Below are 21,273 nucleotides of genomic sequence, written 5' to 3'. Positions count from 1 at the left end.
TGTAAGTAGTAATATGTCGCGATTATCTCGCACGATATGTGGTGAGTTGTGAACTAGTTAATCATTATTAAATATTATTTTAAAATTATCAACTACTTCTGGGTTAATTTCATTGGGTTCATTTTTCTGAAAGCTTACTTGTCTTAAGTACGTAGTTGTAGTGCTAATAAATCGCGTTGGGAAGTATGGATGCACACACATCAACTTGTAAATCACCCTTTGTACTAATGTCCAAGGTACTGACTAGTCAGTTGTAAGAAGTATGGTGAATGCGAGTGGTGGTTGAAAAGCTCTGATCGAACATTTGAAAGGGAATCGCCTAACCTACAACTCCATTCGGTCGGACCTTATAAATCCTTTAACTAGAAGTATCATTGATCGCCAGCGCAGACTATTAGCAGATATTTATGGAGTATTCATGTTCAGTGTTTCGAAGTTAGGTAGGTCTAGCATGTAGTGTTCAAGTCACTCTAATCTGACTAGAAAGGATCGTAGAGACTAGACGTCATTTACTACTCATTTTTTCAAGTTGTAGTTCTCTCAAAACAAATAAAACAATATCAGTGAAGAATGAGATCTCATAGTCCTATGCTACGGTAGGCCACGTTTGTGCAAATCAAGTATTCCGTTAAGACTAATTAAAATAAATGTATATTTTCCATGTTGATATGTGGTTGAAAGGTCATTTTCCACTATTTACTTCATAGTCATCATGAGTTGCCTTTTTAATGAAAAAGCATTCTCAAAAGCCCTCATAAGTTTTGAAAACTTTACAACGGTACCTTAGTTTTTGAGAGACCTGATTTTCCATTTCTGTTCATCACATTCATTCCGCATCCTAAACATTTCAGGTTTTCAGAAATGCCTACGAACAATTATGTTGAGTGCAGTTTTTGGAATTTCGATAGTCTTTTCAACCACAACAACATCCTGCTCGAGATTCTCATGATACATTTTTCCTTTCAGGTAAGTTATTAGCCTGCTATGGGCTTTTTGCGTCGAATTATTTAGTCTTTTTGTGTCTATGTGAATATCTTCTGTAGGATGGTTGGTTTGTTTGTTCGTTGGGCAGTACTGTTTTTATATTCTAATTATTGACAGAAGTCCATTGTCAAAGTGAATACAGTTAGTGCTAGTCATCTTCCAACAATATCGAGTTAGGCAAAATGTTTGTCGGTCTATCTGACCACAGTTTACATAATCACAGAGGATAAAGAGAAAATGTGCCGAAGTAACAATTCGAATGATGGTGGCAGAGATACAGAAAAGTTATAGATCAAAAGGAACAAGTGAAATTGGGACATGGAACTTACAATATGGTAATAACAATAATGATAATTTGGCGAGCGATACTACCACTGGAAATGTTAACATATGTCATCTAAGTTTCTTAAACCGTAAATTCACAGTTATTTCAACCTGCAAAGCGATGTTAATGCTTTGAGTTGTTTTGTGTGAGAGTTTTTGTTCGGTGTAATTAGTGACCAAATTTTACATTTTGTATAGAGCTTTTGTTACATGCCTGTTACATGCTACTTATCTAATTAGAGGGTTCTTCGCATTGAGCACCCGGTTTCACGTGAATATTTCATATGAATCTGTTACTTCCTATGATTGTTGCTTTTGGAACTTGTACTTAGTATATTTGTCATTCAAAACATTAAGTTGTTTGTCAACTGGATGTTCTTTGCAATAATGACTAATACAGTAGTAATTCATCGTCTCTATCTCACAACTCGTGAAAATTGCAATTTCCATTGTAAGGATAATTGAAATGTATCTGTACGCAAGTTTTAACGACACACTCATCCTTCCTTGTTCTGATTTAAAGGGACTTCAAGTGTGTGAACTCATTACCTGACAGTTTCTAAATTGTCGGAAGCCTCATGAGATATAATTGCATCATATTCATCTTGGGCATCTACTTGACAAAGATATTTAGCTTAGTAGACAGTTCCCCCATTTATTTGTTCACTCAGTTATGTAATGTGTTTGATGTTATGTATTAATCTGTTAATTTTACTGACCAACATCATTAAAAGTTTGATCTAAAATGGACGATATTTTTCGAAAGACGATGATTGACCAACTGGTATGCCAGTGTTTCGAGGAATATCACTAACAAGTTAAGTATGTGCTCATATGTAACCGATTGACTAGAGTATAATTGTTGTTGTTTATTGTCAACAGTGACTGATACTTTGGGATTAGAACTAATCACACCAGTTGGAATGGAATATGAAACTTAATTTGAGATGCTGTTACGGTTGGTCTTTGTTTATATTTCTTTTTCTACGACAGTTCAATGGATTACTTGTTTGGTTTTAGTTTGCTGGTGTTCTCGCCGTACTTGTAACCGACTGATTACTAATTAAAGCTCCAAACTAATGTCATTTATGTTTTATAATGACTAGCATACTATATGGAAAATGCGATTATTTAAAATTTGTGTTGTTGTATTGTAAATTCTGAAATCGATTGCGACTTGATTATAGCTTCACTTCTATTGTCTTCATGCGCCATTATTAATATATTTTCATCTGTAGATCCTGAGATTTCGGATATCAACAATACAGTTGAATCTTGTTACATTGATAAAGTTTGTACTGTGCATAGTCAAGGTGCTTTTGGTAGTCGAGGCTATCAGTCACCGTGGCTAATAGAGGAAGCGGAGAAAAATTTGTTGCGTACACATACAACAGCAGTGAGCGCCCGAATGCTTCATGCGTTATCTAAAAAGGTAGGTGAGATCTTTCTACAGTGAGAATAATTAAGCTTATTTTCTGAAGAATGACGACAGATTCTGTTCAAATATTAAGCATCTGATGTTGTTGTTTTGGCGATTTACTAATGGTTGAATATCACATTACATGGTTTAACATGAACAAAACTACTGTTGCTCAGAATATTCCCTGTCAATCAGGCTAATGGGATCTTGTGGAGTGTTTATACTTTTGATTTAATAAGAAGGATCACGTTGGATGAGTTCCAAAATACTGATTACTATAAAGAATTACCTGACCTCAGTTGGCCTGATATATTCATATGGCGAATCACTGGCGAAGAGATTTAATACCTCACCAGTGAATATGAAATAATTGGTATTTCGTTGGCTATAGGTATCGTTGGTGACCTAGGAACTAAGAATAATAATTGTCATATCAAAGCAAGGGTATGTCGATCGCCAACGTATATGATCTATGTCGAGTGATCAGAGGCCTATTCGAGTTAGACGGGAATGGAGTGACGAACCAGCTAACGTCGAAATCACACCTCGTGGTCAGCACCTTACGTGGACTGCCCCATTGACATATCAATGTACCATAGATGCTTTGAAGACTGTACAACACAGAGGACGTTATTACAGAAATATATTAGTTAAAGTAGATACAAGAGAAAGTAAGACCACTGCCACATCGGCCAGTCCATGGCGTACGATTAACTGATGCGTGTTGGTTGTCCTTGACCTTGACGAGGATCGATGATTTGTTTGATATTCAGTTACCGAACTGCCGGATGATTTGGCTAGGGCTCAGTGGAATTTCACTGACCCTACAGGTAATTCATTGTGTCAACAGTGTTGAATTGAAGGAGCAAGTATTGTCGCGTTGAATTGAAAAGGTGATAAAACAAAAGTTAGGTTGCAATAGTATTAGTACGCTTAAATATAAAAATATTCAACTTCTCTAAGAGTACGAAAGAGGTAATGTAGAATTTTTAGGAGGAACCTGTCTGTACAACCTAGATATCGTATTGGAATGATGAACCGATCTAAGTTAGACCACCGTTGGAAAACTGGAATTACGATGTCCGTTCAACCCTAGTATGAGACTCTTCAGGAGCGTGCAGCCACGATCCCACATACGGAAAGTGACCTGGGACCTTCCGTTGGTTCGCAAGTTCAATGGATTTCAAAAGTCTCGTCTACCCCATACTGAAAATTATAATGTGGTTACTGGTGACTAGCTTTGAAAAACATTTCAGAGTTCTGGTGAAAAGCCGTGCCCAGTGTAGCCAAACTATGTCGAGTGTGAGGGAGTTGCCGACCGAAGACAATAGAAGATGGTCACATAATATTGTGGATTGATTGAAGTTAGACATTAACGTCATTAGATGCCGACTCAGTGGTCTAGTGGATAAGCGCTTGCGCGTGAGACCAAAGTTCTTGGACTCGATTCTTGCGTGCGTTCCATACTAAGACGAAACAATCTTCCAGTGGTAGTCTAACTGAGATCAGTTCATGATTTTAATGAAATTCAGCTGTTTCCACAACCCTGTATCGATAATCTAGATGTATTGAGAACTTGTACTCCTAAAACGAAAAATCAGTTATGTACATACATTTGAATCACTGTCTTTCTTCTGTCCGTTCATAATGAATGTATAATAGCTAATCTCATCAAGTTGATCATTTCCTTTTTTAAAACTGCTATATCATGTAAAGCTGATAACGTCTTATGAAGATCCATATTCCTCAATCTGTCTCAGCGTATTTTATTTTAAAGTTTCACAATATACTGAAGTACTTGTATTTCTTACTTCTCTTATTAGACTGTAAATTTTTGCAATTTACTGTTCATTGATGAGTTCACTTTGCGATCAGTCTGCAGTTCACTTGTAAAGTATGGTGTTAATTATTAGGGGCAATATCTACCAATGAAATTCTTCTTTACTGAGTGCGGTGTTGCCTTACAGTCAAGTGTGCCTTTTTAGTCTTTGTGATTAGTAAATTACGGTTCCATTTTTGAAAAAAATATTCAAGTCCTCATAAATGATCATTTTAAAATCTATTTTCAGTAACAAACACGTTTTTGTTGTCTACAGTAATCTTGCATAGATAGTTGTCTGATCATGACTACTACTCATTTTAACCACAGTGTTCGAGACACTGACATATTGTTACTCTTTAGAGGGTTATTATAAAGATTTGGTCCAATTTTACAGTACATGTATGTTGAGTGGTTTATCGACGCTGAACAATTGAAACCAGTGTATTTTCCAAGTCTCGCTAAGTCTTGAAATACTGACCAACTCTTTATTAGAGAAATTGATTCTTCATGTAACATGGAAACTGTTATCCTGACAATGTGATTATTCACTCGTTAAACTTCCAACCATTAGTTTGGTATGACTACCTGATTGAATTATTGTCCCCCAGTTAATGAGCTTTTAACCTTACAACGAACCATAACGAGAAACAAACATGATATATATGGTTTATTTTACTATCGTATTGTCTCTATGTGTTATGTTTGTAGAATCCATTTACTCCAGCTAAATATTACAGTATTGATCGTGTATTTCGAAATGAAAATCTGGACGCTACTCATTTGGCAGAATTTCATCAAGTTGAAGGTCTAGTCGCTGACTTTGGTCTTAGCTTAGGCCATTTGAAAACTGTAATTCGAACATTCTTTTCAAAGTTAGGACTTACGCAACTGAGATTTAAACCAGCATATAATCCATATACTGAACCGAGTATGGAAATTTTTAGTTATCATCCTGGTAAATAATCAAAAATGCTTTTGTTCGTCATTCTTATTAATTTGCTTATTTATTTGTTCCTTTTTACATTAACCTAGGTTTCCTATTCATTGGTCTAGTGTGGCTTTTTGGTACATTACGGATTAAGTGTTCAATGTTTGTCGGATGGGCTACAGGAAAGCCCGTAGCATTCTTGTTTTAACGGTCTCCTAATCATTAGTGTTTTTAGAAAGTGGTTGCAACCTAAATATAACACGAATTTTTCAGGACTGTGAACATGTTTTAATGACTACTAGCAAGTCCAAAGCCTTGTTTCATATTTACGTCCAACCGGCACCCAACATTGCTACTGTATAAGCTATTATGAATAAAGTATAGTTTCGATCCATGACTCAACTTGAAAAACCACTATCCATTGTTGTGACAAACTACATTTCCTAGTTCGTTTATGGTAGATTTTGGAGCTTTTTTCCACTAATCTGGAGATTTAGTATTCAACTAGTAAGTCACAGTTGAGAACTCCACCCCACTTTACAATAATCTACTTAGTACTACAAACCATCATAATACTTATGGTCTAACGTCTCATATACCGATATTTACATTCTACTGTTTCTCCGAATTTAAATTTCAGGTCTCAAGAAGTGGGTGGAAATAGGTAATTCTGGACTATTTCGTCCGGAAATGCTCAGACCAATGGGGTTACCTGAAGGATTGTCTGTTATAGCTTGGGGATTGTCTCTGGAACGGTGAGCTAGTTTTGAATTTGCTCTTTTGATAACACCTATTTCCAGATCATTTTTTATTTCACTGCTGTATCGTAGGACATGACGTAATAGTAATTTTATTTACCCTGTTAGTGAAGACGTGTTACCTTTGTTTATACAAAATTTAGGGAATAATACAACACACTTGCGCTTATTGTGAGGGTAACTAATATAACCATTCTGTCCAGACGAAATGAACAACGTTCTCTCTAAAGGGTTAAAATTCACAAATAAAGATTATTCTGATAATACAGTCATACACTCAACCACCCATGACCATAGTAACGTAAAAACTTCTGTAAGGGTGAGTTAGATCGCTATAAGCAGCTAGCTTTCTACGTGCGAAATTGATCGTATTTGACAAATCTTTAAAAGCATTTTCACAGCTATCCAAATATGAATCGACGTTTCAGCTATTTGTAGCAACGTCTATCAGTCTCATTGAAGTTCTTAACGCTTTTATGGAGAAGAAAAGTACATTCGTTACTTTCGAACACTGACAGCCACCTAACTGTTGTTTAAGTAATCTATCCTATCGACAAAATGTTCTTCCCTAAGTATCGAAAAATTCACATCACATATTTGTACTTCATATCTTGTTGATGGTAAAATGAAAGAGGAGTTCTGTGACTGACCAACCCTTTCCTACTATTTTATTGGCTTAAAACATGACTTCTTGTAATATAACCACCTTTGTCCTCCAGAAAATTAATAGTTAGTTCTAAATCCAGTTACGCTTAATATTTAATTGGGATACTTGTCTTACTTGCCAGAAATATGCTGTGATCCTAATAGGTGACCTGAATTTCAACCACTAGGCCTCAGGTCCTAGCGTTGTTTTTCTAGTGCGACGACTGCAGTAAGATCAGATCCCTTTCAACCACATTCGAAACGTGGTTTCTCGATGGGCAGATTCAATTTAGTATACGTTTGTCTGAGACACAGCTCATAACAATAACAATATTTCTTAAACATGTTCGGTGTGCACCTAGGTGTCTAGGTACAAGTATTAAGCTTAAACGGCACCTGTACCTTAAATTCAAGTATCAATGTGTCGAATTCTGATACGACTTTCAAAAATCAACAATTTGAGTAAGTTCAAATTTCTCAAAAACTGAATAAAATTTCAACCATTATACAAGGTAGTTGTTGAGTTACATAAACATTGAAAGTATAAATAAAAAAGATTATGAATGACATAAAAACAAATATATACTTATTATTAAAATGGCACACAAATGTGAAGTGGTATAAAATAGAATTCGCTGTGAACAAAGTAACTCAAGTTTATGAGCTCCAGTCTGTAAGATGAATGATTCATTTTCTTCATTTGTATTTTTATAGTTGATGCAATGCCTATGATATACTGCTGAATACCTAGAGTAAAGTAGGTAATTTTCTTTGATAATATGTCGAACGATTAATCTGGAGGATTTAGTTCATAATACTACGGTAAAGCAATATCAGGAAATGCATTTCCAAGTTTGTTCATTTACACCTTTTCATTCCACTCTTGTTGACACGCCTAGTTTTTATGAGGATAATAAGTATTACTTCCATATAAAATAATATAAATGAATAACTGTATAAGACAGTTTACATATGAAAGGTGGACTCACTTCACTTTCGACCGTGCCAAGGTAATTTGTGAGCGAGAATCGCACTTAAAATAACCCACCGATTATGTCAAAAATGTGAGTATATATTGTGCTGATGAGCACAACTCAAAAATAAACTATTACTTGACATTCAACCGACTGTCTCCAATTAACTGATTAATTTACTTTATATCGTCTTTACTACGTTCATTTTAGTCTTCCATTATCGTTAATTTTGTTTTGTTACAAAATATATCACATTATACCCTCACAAACCTTTTCATGTGGTTCTGTATTGTTTTTTTACCATTCTGTTTTTGTTACTTAGTCCAACTATGATTCGATATGGTTATAAAAATATTCGTGATTTAATTGGTCCAAAATTGATCTTAATATGATATACAAGGCACCATTGTGTCGAATGTATAAGTGTTAGCTCCTGTTCTCATACTATTTAATATCGGTAAGTTGTTTGTGGAAATGCTAATAAATGATTCAGCCACTCAAAAGATGTCATGAATAACCTTTACCGATTTATATCTAAACGTCTGCAACTCATAAACATAATTATAAGTAACTGATCACTAACTATAATAATACCACAAAATAATTGTTTTGTAATAATATTAGGTAGTTCGTTTGAAACACAACTAAACTTCACATTTTCCTTTACTTATTTCATCCAAACATCAGCAATCTGTGGAGTCAACTGAGTTAAGAGTAAAACCAGGTGTACACCGCTTACACTCGGAGGTGATTACTCCGTCTCTCTAATTAACTAAAGTAGGAAACTGTTACTCAATGAATCCCCAAACCAGGTCAGAAACTGTTCTTTATGTCCAGATTTTAAATGAACTGTAGTGATGAAGTCGATTAATGTTGCGAACTATTTTCGAGCTTATTACGTCTCTATAGAAACTTGATTTAATAATATGATAATTACTAGCTAATATTAAACAAAATTTCGATGAGCATTAATATTAACCAAGTGCACGTTCGCATCATTTTGAAGCACTTAGCGTTTCTCAAAGAGTGCACAAGTGTTTTTGAAGACATGTAATTCGACATGTCTTATTTTATTACAGACGAATTATCAAGTCGTTCATTTCGGTAGCCAGTATTTTTATGTTCAACCTGCTTGTTGTTTCTCATCACTCCAGTGAATGTTTTGGCCATACATTAGAAGCGTACTAATAAATAATCAATAGTAACCTTAGTTCATAGAAATATCAAGACACCAGAAGTTCATAACCGGATGGCCTCTAATATCATTGATATAAGTTTTCTCATAACTTGTCAACCTGATTTACTAGCATGAGAACAGTTTCATATTATATTAATAATTTTCTACTTCTCGTGCTAATCGCGTATTGTGGTCCGTTAATTCCCTTCATAATTTCTGCAAATATGCATCACTGTATGTTGAACATATTTTAGCTAACTTTTACCACTTCAAACCGACCCCACTAAAAACACTGATTTTATCGCATCGAGTCATGAAACTCATGTATATTTGCTTATTGACATGTTTCAACTAGTTACTTTAGTTAAAGGCACGTTTTATCGTAATTGTTAGCGGCCGGCAAACAAATATATAAATCTACAATCCAGTGATTCAGGTTTTCTCTATTTTACCCGTAAAATCTAAGATATCTCAATTTCATGACAATTTAATCCTTAACTTCCACTAGTTTCTTATATAGAGTTGTTTTTAGATTAATACTGACAATGATTTGTCTTGATGTTGCTTAGGTTACTGACTCAGCACAAGTTTAAACTTGCTAATATTTTGCCAGTTAATTAGTACTATTAGCTTGGACACTGTGGTCGCCAATACCAACAAGTCGTCTTTTAACTCAAAGTAATGGTGAATTCTGTCCGGGAGATTTCCTAGAATGACCAGGGAAGACTAGACTCGGTGAACAGCCACTGCATCAGCGAAACCCTTGAAATCGTAGCAAAATACATTATAAAAGTAACAGTCTAACTAGGGTAGCGTCTACAGCTGAGACGAAATTAGAAGACTTGACGTGATGAAATTTGGCGGCAAAACAAGGAAGTTTTGGAAACGTGGCATTTTCTGGTTATTTAAACCGCCTCAGCACTTTTTGCACTATGTATGAAGATTATGCGTAGTGCATAATTTTGTGAAGTTGTGACGTACTGGTATAACTGGTGGACTTCCAACTGGTGTTAAGTGTTTTAATCATGACTGGCCTACAGACACATTGCTTAACTTTATTTATTTATTCATCTTAACGCATAGATATTGGTACACGGAGGCACCAAATACATATGTACCACACAAATCTCATTTGATATATGTGGGGGATGTGATACTGCCAGGGTGCCAAAACTGGAGCAGGTGGTTTTCTTAGGGAGTCACACCGGAGCCTTCGACCTAAAGGTCTGATCCACAAGGCAGTGGAACATCGTAAGGAGATGCAGTCCCATGGTAGCCGGTGACCAAAGATTGGTTCATACACCATTTGTTTCTTCAGGATACTGGAGCCCATATGCACCATTGGTCTGAAACCAGGGTTTCCCAACTCCCCTAGGTGGACTCTCCATGTCCACCAACCCGGTTAGACCGCCGGACGTTCGCCTTTAATACTCTCAATTTCGTAAACAACACTCGTGGTGCGAGAAGACATTGAGTAAGACTTCCTTGGGAATGACTGTATGCATATGGCTTCCCGGCAGAGGCTGTATACGCGTAGCCATGTGAGAGCATTTCGAGAGGAGAGCGGACTCCCCACTCTCGGCCGTACTAGGGCATTTGGGGGCATTGCACAGCTTTTTTGTTACAAACTTCATCCCCTCATTTGTATTATTATCTCCAAACCTTCCATATTGATCTAAGGGTGGTTTTCTGTACATAATAAAGATGACAACCCAAGAGTGCTTGGTCTTACATGTAGGGGATATCAGACTTACTCGTACTAGGGAACTACACTCGCCTTATACTTTGAGTCGAGGTTTCTTTTAGTAGAAACAGCCTCACTGCCTTTGGTGAGTGATCTCCATGGACAAGTAATCCGTATCCGGTATTAGCAGTATCCGACCGCTCTTTCACAAACTCACAAAGGTCCTTAAGTAAAGGTTCTCTATCCATTTTAAAAATTTGACAGGGCATTTTCACCCATTTTCTTTGTAAGTGTAGTGAGAGTTTCAAAAACATTCTTGATAGTCTTTGTGGAATACATAGTTCATCTATGTGAGTGTTCACAAATCTGCATCTCACGAGACAGTCTTCTTAAATTATATGGAACAGTCTATTTAATTGCAGGGATGTTCGGCATCTTATCAATAAATTAACGGGCTACGATGTGCTTCTGACCGAATGATTCTTTGAGAGACTCTAACGTCTTGGGACAGCCTTCTGGTTCAAGCAAGACACAATGAGCAATAGTAGCCTTGGCTTCATCATCACCATACTGAATCAAATAGTTTAACCTAGATCGGCATCCAACGTTTTCATTGAAGCAATCTTCGAAATTCTGTATGAAACTAAAATAGTCCATGGGATTACCATCAAACCTTATGATCTTTCTTTGGTAGGTCTGAAGTTTTAGATATGATTGTCTTTTCCAGTAGGGAGATTAACTCCACCTGAGGCAGTTGTAGACTCGTACGACATCACCTTGTCAGCTATAGCTTGACTATAATGTTCTCTTCCTCTTTGACGTAACCTATCCAGCTCAATTTCTTTTCTGTCTGAGCTAAGCGTACTTTAGCTAATTCTAACTCTAACGAGGAAGCCATTCGGTAGCCATCTCCTTCAAACTAGTCATCACTGAGTTTTTAGATAGTGGTGAGACAGTTCAGGAATCTGATCAGCCTTATGATTCTTCTCCGTTGACATTTAACAGCATTCAAGGTATGAATTTCTGATGAGATAATGGTCGGAGCTTTGTAGGATTTAATTAGTCTTACAAGTACTCTACCGGTACTGTAAACGTGAAACTAACGATCCAGAGTCTATGTGAAAGCTATAATCAGAACAAAGACAACTTGGCTTTAAACTTGATCTGTTCTAAACGTAAAAGTAACAATTTGATTAATACAATAATCAAAGGAATTATAGTCGTTAAGTGAAACGCTCAAAACTTTCGACGAGTATTGCGTGTCTGATCGAAACGAATAAAAATATGAGTCGCAGTCACACAGATATGATAGAACAATGATATCCTTTAATCGGTAGGTCATATGCAACAGGAATAGTCTACAGGCACACCAGATCAGGTTGACGTGGTAGGTAGCAGCAACTTAATTGGTTCGTTATAGACATAACTAACATCATTGATCCTGTGTTGTTGAAGCATCCAAGTTTAATTTTTACGGATTCTTTTGTTACGAATAATGTAAATAAGAAATTACTTCCAGTTCACTAAAATTTACAAAGTAAACAATTTGTTTCTGTTAAGCAATAAACTATATATAGTAACTCGAGCTAACATTTTATTCCGAACACCTTGTCGCCATTCCTAAATGACTATTCCCCTTGGTTGCACTGTTACTACATCTTCCAGTTAATTGGTTAAGTTGTTCGACTCACTGAACTGTGATGTTAAATAAAATAGGTCTCACATGGATGCAACAGGTAACAATTCCATATATAAAATATCTTGTGAAAACTTTCATTTTTCACTATATTGAAAGTAAATTGGTCAGATATAAGTACTTCTATTGTTTACATCAGTTGTATTGTCTTAATTTTCCCTTATGTTTTCTCTATTTTAGAGTCTTATTCCATTGTGATTTAATTTTTGGCATCTGTTGTTTTTGCAAACTTTTGGAAGATATTTTGCATATGTCTGTAAATGTACTTTGCTGTACGTACTATTGAATATCCTTGATATGATTATAGAAAGCCGATTATTTCTAACTTGAAAGTTTGCTTGTCTGCTTTGTAATTTCAACCGTTATGATGTAACATTTGTATCTTGAGTCAATGACTTACTAGTGTAAACGGTCGATAGGTTCAGACCCAACTCCACCTTACACATTAATCTGAGCACCAAAATATTATCTTTGCAATTCTTAGTACATGAACCATGTAGATAGTTATTTTAGGCTACATGTACGTGCGTTGGCAACCTATTGATGATGTATTTGACCACTACCTAAACTCTTTTTAAGCTCTATCATGATTATCATTATCACAAAGTATCGGTGTCTGGAAAGAAAAAATGCCCAATTGTACAACATTATGAATAGTCAACAGATGCTAGAGCGTCAATCGTTATGTATTTTAATTGTAATTGCCAAGTCATTGTAATCTGAAAAGATCTACAAAAGAAAGAACAGGTTGTGTGTTATTTATTGGGCACATATACTTAATAATAAGTGTGCAAAAGACCAGTAGGGCTGATAGATTAAACCGAAGGGGAGGCGGGGTTATTCTGTACACGAAAAGTACCCTAACCATAAGATTAGCTGAGACAGTAGCACATGTTTCAGGGACGTGAACTGGTGAGATGTAAGTTGAAATGCCGAAGGCAAGATATTGAAGTAGTTGTAGTATATCGCAGTCCAAAATGTGTAGCAGATGATTTTCTCCTAAGTAAACTTAAGTCCTGGTGTAACAACGGTAAAAGCCTTGTAGTAGGCGACTTTAATACACCATATATAAACTGGGTTAACTTAGAAGTAGGGTCATCGATATCGTCGTTCGACTGCAAACTGTTAGAAACCTCGATTGGACTAGCATTATTCCAACACATTAGAGATCCCACAAGATACGACTTAAGAAACTCTTCTTCTCTTTTAGATTTAGTCTTCACACACGGTGATGACGTTGGTCAAATGGCTTTTCTCCCACCACTTGGGAGAAGTGACCATGCAGTCATCTTATTCAAATTCATGGCCGAGATTGGTTGTCAAACAGTTGCGCCGGCCCGTCCTAACATATGGAAGGCAGATATGCAGGCAATTAACTCCGCAGCATCGGCTGAGAACTGGGAAATTGACTCAAAGGCATCAGTACAAAAGGCATGGATTCTATTCAGGCAGTTATACAATCGGGTAACTCAACCATACATACCCTGGACTGTCCCAACGAAAAAGAAGCACGGACATCCCTGGATAGGGCGGGATATTCGACGCTTACTAAGACAAAAGAAGAAATGCTGGGATGTTGCCATCCGCCTTGGCACAGCAGGTACGATGGAACGCTACAGATCGATAAGAAACGAGTGTATAATGAAAATTCGAGAAGCTCAAAGAAAATATGAAATGCAGCTGGCACAATCTGCACTCAAGCAGCCCAAGAGGATATTCTCGTACATAAACTATAGAACAAGGATGCATCATTGGATTCCTAACCTAATTAAAGTAGGAAGTGAATCTGAAATGATAGAGGAAGATTAGGAAAAAGCAGAGGTTATGGCTGACTATTTTGGGGCAGTTTTCACTCAGGAACCTTCTTTAGAGAAAGAACCAGACTCAAATACAGAGTCAACAAACCAGCTGCCCACCGTGGACTTCGACCAAAACGATGTGCTTAAGGCTCTTAGCACCCTAAACATGGAGAAGTCAACAGGACCAGATGAACTACACCCTAAAATCTTGAGACATATTGCCCAATATATCGCAGCCCCACTGACTGTGATATTCAAAATGTCACTTGACCAAGGTGTGTTATCTATGGATTGGAAGGACGCAATCGTCACTCCCATACCTAAAACAGGTCCACGACAAGTTCCATCGAATCACAGACCCGTAAGCCTCACCAGTGTTGTAATTAAAATACTGGAAAGAATAATCAAACGGACCATAACGGCATTTATGGGAACCAATAACTTGATGAACATGGCACAACATGGTTTTAGAAAGGGTCTATCCTGTACAACGAACCTCCTTGTAGCTAGGGAGTTCTGGATTAATGCGCTAGACAACGGAAACTCAGTGGATGCTGTCTACATAGACTTCAGTAAGGCTTTTGACAGGGTGCCAACTAATAGACTGCTATTGAAGTTGGCAAACCTTGGTATTGCCGGACCTCTTTTAAAATGGATTAAGGATTCCCTAGTAGGTCGTAGGCAGAAAGTAAAAATAAATTCCAAGTGCTCCATCTGGAGACCAGTACATAGTGGAGTACCCCAAGGTTCCGTCCTAGGTCCTTTAATTTTTATAATGTACGTTAATGATTTTATAAGTATAGTACAGTCTCCAATGTTATTATACGCTGACGATGTAAAGATTTGGCGAGTAGTATTTATTTATTTGAACACATGAATATTGATACAAGAGAGCGCCAATGTATATGCACCACACAAAACAATGAGAATTCGAAGAGAAATAAAAAAAAACTAAGGAGCGCAAGAGAAAAAGAGAACAATAACGAAGAGATTGGTGTAAGGTAGTATGGTAGAAATGAGGGAACGGAAAGGTACAATCAGAAGAAATCTTTCAGGTAAGGGAGACACAACCACTTTTTATGAAGAAAGTAAAAGAAGGTTACAGCAGGATCGCCACTGGCTTCTAATCTGAGCCATATCTCATAACGTCTCTAGCCACTGTGTAGCACCATCTCTCAGACCCCAACCAGGGAGTCGTAAAGGACCAACAGAAGCCAGCCCTTTGCAGCTTTCTTTCATGCCACAACACCATGTCATGCACTGACCACCTCTCCGCTTCTTCCAACCAGTCCCAGAGTCGGCAAATAATGCACGACGTAGAATTCTCTGGGACGACATTCGTAGAACATGTCCAAGCCACCGAAGTCGGTGTTTCAAGATGGTGACATCGATTGCATTATCATCTCTGTACCAGAACACACGATGCTGAACCTCTGCATTACTAACATGGTGTCGCCACTGAATGTCAGCAATCCTTCGGAGACAGCGATGATCGAACACGGAGTCGTCTAACGTCCTCAACTCGGAGAGGCCAGGTTTCACAAGCATAGAGCAAAACTGCTCTCACCGACGCGTTGTAGATCCGACCTTTTACAGCCAGACTAACATCACGAAGGCTCGAAAGATGGCCCGGATTGGCATAAGCGTCTCTGGCTTTCACTATACGTGCATTGATCTCATCACTTACGCCACCACCAGCACTTATGCAGCTACCTAGATACACGAACTTCTCGACTACTTCTATCTGCTAACCATGCAGAGTGAGTACAGGATTGAAATCCTGCCAGTCTTGTAGAAGTACTTTGCACTTCGAAGGTGCAAAGCACATACCATACCTATGGATACTGATTGCCAACTGATTAAGTGCGGATTGCATGCCTTGGGCATTATCGCACAGTAAGACAATATCGTCCGCATACTCAAGGTCGAGAAGTCTTTCTCCAGGCAACAGATCCACACCACCATTACTTACATTTATCAGAGCTGTTTCCAGAATGTCATCGATGGCAAAGTTGAAGAGGAATGGTGAGATTGGGCAACCCTGCCTAACCCCACTGCTCGAATGGAACAATGGAGAGAGGTGGTTGTATGCACTCACTCTGCCTGAGGTATTTGTATATAGGGCTTTTAGGATGTTAATAAACTTCTCAGGCACACCCTTCTTCAATAGACGATCCCAGAGAACAGTCCTATCCAACGAATCGAAGGCAGCCCTGATGTAAAGCAACACTACGATTGTTGGCCTTTGATAAGTATGGTGGTGTTCTAACATTTGGCGGAGGGTGAAGATATGATCAATACATCCTCGACCAGAACGAAACCCAGCCTGCTCCTCGCGAGTCAATCTTTCTCGGGTTTTGAACAGTCTACGCAGCATGACGGAAGCCAAAAGTTTGGACGCAATCGGAAGTAGACTTATCCCCGATAGTTGTTATAGGAACGACGTGAACCCTTTTAAAGATAGGGACAACTATCGACTCATTCCATGACGTTGGTACACTCTCTAGTTCCCAGACCTTTGTAAACAACGTCGTCAATTCCTTAGTCAGGAAGTCACCACCATCTTTAAAAAGAGCCGGAGGTAAGTCATCTGGGCCAGGTGATTTGTAACGCTTCAAGAGTTGGAGTTCCTTGCGGACTTCCTCCTCGTTTGGTGGATCAGTCGTCACCGGCCATGGAGGGCAGGACAGTCTGACCGATGTTGCCGGAGCAGCAGGCCAGTTGAACTGCCCTTCGAAAAATTCTTCCCATCGTCCAAGACGTCGATGGATGTTAGTGATTGGCATCCCATCATCCTCGCAGATTGTTTCACTCACACCGGACTTCTTGCTGCCAGTGACTCGGATGAGTTGGAAGAGCTGCCGGTAGTTACCAGATGCAGCTGCTGCTTTCAGCTCATTAGCACGCTTCGACCACCAGGCTTCTCGGTCCTTACGCAAGCTTCGCCCAATTTCCTTACGTAACATCCTTCGTTTATGGTCAAACTCACGGTCACCCGGAGTAGACCGACGGGCTTCAATGAGTTGTAAGGAACCTGAAGAAACCCAGTGCTTATAAGCAGGACGTTTCGATGTAAAAATTTGGCGAGTAGTAACTTGAGACAAAGACGCATTTACTCTTCAGGCAGACTTAAATTATGTGATAAACTGGTCTAAAGAGTGGCTGATGCCTATCAACTCGGAAAATTGTGTCTACATGCACTTGGGGGATTCAAAGGTTAATACGTACAACATAGGGGATGTGTCATTACCCGTAGTCCGGTCTCATGAGGATCCTGGTGGTGATAGTGAATAATGATCTTAAGACGACGGCCCATTGCCGGGAGGTCGCAGTTAAGGGGTTTCGAACCCTCTGGGCTTTGAAAAGGACATTCACTAAGTTAGATACTACCATGTTCACCACAGTATACACATCCTTAGTGAGAACTAAGTTAGAGAACTGCGTTCAGGCTGCAAGCTCCTGTTTCAAAGGTGACTCAGACATACTAGAAAAAGTACAGAGGGCAGCTATGCGTGCAATTCCGGAACTCCGGGGTTTATCATATAAAGAGCGGCTTGAAAAACTGAACCTCTTTACTCTGTCCTATCGCAGACTAAGGGGAGATCTAATTTTGATGTACAGAATACTGAGAAATGATTTCGGACCTAACTTATTCTCTCTCTTTCTTCCCACTAGATCGGGACACCTCAGAGGACATAGCAGGCGAGTAGAAAAGCCAAGAGCGAACAAAATACCCGTGGCATACAGGTTTTCACACCGAGTCATCAATACTTGGAACCTGTTGCCTGAAGCAGTGGTGTCCGCACCTTCAATTGACTCTTTTAAGAGAAGACTGGACATTCACAGAAGCATACTAGAAAAGGAATAACATAGGTCGTAGGCCTTCTGTCCTTACTACACAAATATGAATCTGAAATCTATATGACTGGGCAATCCCTGTCCTTCCTACGTATTTGTGTTCTTGGTAGTCCACAAGTACAACAGTATGCTCAAATGTATTCTCGCACTTAATCACAATGTAGTGTGGTGTATCAGGATGCATGTGAATTGTAGCTGGTATCCAGTGTCTGCTGGTGTAAAATTCACTGGTAGTTGTGGTCACTGTGGAATAATGGGAAGGTCACCCCCATAAATCGAGATCTAGCATCCCCACGTGTTGAGTTGTAATATATTGCGACTGTATAGCCTCAAGTTCCTTAGACTTTCTTTGACATCATTAGCTGTGTCATCGTGGTCTGGATTTTCTTGGGCTCGTTAAGCAGTTATGCTCCACGGTTTGTCCGGCAGTATTCTCACGTCACTCGAACTTGAGCGAATGACTGGGTAATAAAACGTCCCCCACATCATCGGCACTGGTAAATGTTATACGGAGCCTTGGTTGGTTCACGTGTTTGGAATTCTTGCTTCATGTAAGTCGTGTAGCCTTTAAGAGGTTTATTTCCTGTACGTTTAAGCCCCTGGTCCATTTCATTTAACAACATCCTGTCACTTTTATCTTAAAGACTGGATGAAAAATTTGGACGGTATTTTGATCTCATAATGATAAGGGAGTTCACACAGTCCTAGGCCTGTTTCCAAGGATATTATCTACTTTAGGTTCATAGAATTCTTGGTTTGGCCATGACTATGGCCTGAAATTCCACGACCCTTGTCAGCCAATCGATTAATTAGATGTAGATTGGCTGGCTGGTTTCTTTCGATACCTGGGCCTTTGTACCTTCTCAGCGCTAATCTTTAACTTTTTTACACTCGGTTGACGGGAGTCCAGCCGATGTTCTCAGTAACCGTCTGTGAAATCACTGTTGTCTTTTGGGAGACTATACTGGAGAGCATGATTTAGGTGGGTGAGTCTCATACTGTCCTGCTTCGGTTTGGGCACCCGAGCAGTATTCCAACCTTCACACAAATTGAATGATGAAGTGTGGCGCATATATATTTGGTGCCCTCTTATACCAGTGTTTATGTGTTTAGATGAATAAACAATGCTGTTGTGTTATTAAGTTGTTACATTACTGCTTTTTTAATTTGATGCTCGACCAACTTTTGAATACTATTATTTATTTATTAGGGATAGTCTGTAATATGTTATCTCTAAAATGTAAACTATGTGACGGTTTAATGCTACTGGGATAATTCATCATTATTATTAGATGAAGCATACTTAAGCTTCGTTGGTTTCAGCTTCTCAGTAGCGGTTGATAGCTGCGAACTCCCGACCACAGTTATAAAAAAGTAAGGCCGGTTTAGCTTCAGATGTGTCTAAAAATTGCTATATATATTACTCATTCGCTAATTATCCTAATTCAAGGTGGCACCATATTCCATGTGGTTGACAACTACTTTCTTAGTAATATAGCATTCAAGGAGTCGTTAAACTACAATCAATTGGGTTTTGATCATTGTTCATTTAAGGTATCAGAAGTTGTCGGTAGGGGGAACCCTGTTTGACATAGGTTCCTGTCTACTTAGCACTCGTCACCGAGATTTACCTGTGATCTTGACGATGTCATATCGAGGTCTTCACATTTATGATATTTGTCACTACTCTGATCAGCCAATTATACGTGTTTTCCGATTGTTCATGGTGTTTTAGTTCAGCATCACTTTTCATATTTCCATTGTGTAATCAACTTGTAAATTTCTACATTTTTCCTTTCCCTCTTTATTAAGATTAACTGTTAATCCAAGGTTTTCATTTAAGATCGTAACAAAGAGAACATTTTTAAACGTAAAATGTCGCACATTCCGTCAATAGATTATTTCAACAATGCTATTTGGAATATTCAACCAGTCTTTGATAAACCGTCTTCACAAGATCCCTCTACATCACACTCTGAAAATTTCGTAGTCGTCCCGCAGAGCCAGCTAGATTCTTCTATCCGACTGATAAATTCTGTACGTATAATTTTTCTATACATTTTCTAAGAAATGTTTATGCATGGTATTTAGGTAAGAGTTGGCTATGGTTAATGTCTTTTTAAAAATTTTCTTTGTCGATACAAGTTTCAGTTTCAGTTTGGAAAGGACAGGAGGCTAGATGGCCTGTGTTAGTCCTGTCAATAATGATCTCAGTCGATCCAACTTTCTTATGAAAGAGTCGACAGATGGAGCTTTAACCACGTGTTGAAATAATGAATTCCACTCCTTAATGACTCGATGGGAAAGTCTATAGTCAACCGAAAAGTAATTTGTTCTGGGCTTGTAAACCTTTATGGAGTGTCCTCGTAGATTCTCTGTTTTGGAAGACCAAAAAATTTGGACATATCAGATGCAAATTTACCACTAATTAATTTGAAAACCGTAATCAAGTCACCTCTAGTTCTTCGATATGACAATGGGAATAGGTTAAGTTTAACCAGTCGAACATGCGGGAGCTTCGCTGTTCCGGGAATCAGCTTAGTTGCTGTTCTCTGAACCTTTTCCAAAACCTTACTGTCTTTTTAAGCAGAGGCTAGTCGCTTGTATGTAGTACTCAAGTTCAGGACGCATAAATACTGTATACAAAGTCAGAAACGTTTTAGCTTCGACATGGCTAAAGGCCCTACGTATTGACCATAGGGTTCTAAAACCTTTGGTGGCTGTTCCATGGCAGTGTGCAGTAGTTTTTAAGTCTTGCTAACGATGACTACTAAGTCATTGTGTGTCAATTGGTAGGTGACAATATGTAGCTCAATGTTATTCATCATGTATGCATCTATACCTTGATGACCAATATGCATTACAATACTTGAAAATATATATCGGCAACTGCCAAATTTGAGACCATTCAGATAATTTCTCCAGGTTATTTTGAAGCTCTAAGCTATCACCTTTACTTTTTATCGCTCTCCATATCTTGACAGTATATAGCAAAACCGATGATGATAGATGTGAAAGATCATTTACATACAAGACGAATAACACTGATCCCAAAACTGTATTCTGAGGTACTCCGTTAAGCACAGTCTCCCAGACAGACAACTTGGAGTCCACCCATACTTTTTGTTGTCGCACAACTAGGAAGTCTTTTATCCACATTAATAGATTGCCCGCAATTCCGACATTTCTTAACGTATATAACAG

General features: G+C 38.3%; 2 protein-coding genes across 2 annotated transcripts in view; both read left to right on the top strand.

The window, feature by feature from the left end:
- Positions 1-1,528: 1,528 nt before the first annotated feature.
- On the top strand, positions 1,529-12,988 carry MS3_00002762 (uncharacterized protein). The gene is made up of 5 exons (XM_051210387.1): positions 1,529-2,740; positions 5,259-5,505; positions 6,119-6,233; positions 8,178-8,312; positions 12,593-12,988. The coding sequence occupies exons 1-4, from the start codon at positions 2,717-2,719 to the stop codon at positions 8,245-8,247; spliced, it is 456 nt and encodes a 151-aa protein (XP_051070373.1). The 5' UTR covers positions 1,529-2,716; the 3' UTR covers positions 8,248-8,312; positions 12,593-12,988.
- Positions 12,989-19,158: 6,170 nt separating this feature from the next.
- Positions 19,159-21,273, top strand: part of SSX2IP (Afadin- and alpha-actinin-binding protein) — a 31,515-nt gene continuing 29,400 nt past the window's right edge. The window contains exons 1-2 of the mRNA XM_051210386.1: positions 19,159-19,443; positions 19,882-20,106. Coding sequence (XP_051070372.1) covers positions 19,945-20,106 — 162 coding nt within the window. The 5' untranslated portion in view covers positions 19,159-19,443; positions 19,882-19,944. The remainder of the gene's footprint in view (positions 19,444-19,881; positions 20,107-21,273) is intronic.

This window comes from Schistosoma haematobium, chromosome ZW, assembly GCF_000699445.3.
Source record: "Schistosoma haematobium chromosome ZW, whole genome shotgun sequence".
Lineage (NCBI taxonomy): Eukaryota > Metazoa > Platyhelminthes > Trematoda > Strigeidida > Schistosomatidae > Schistosoma > Schistosoma haematobium.
This window is presented reverse-complemented; position numbering and strand designations above follow the sequence as displayed.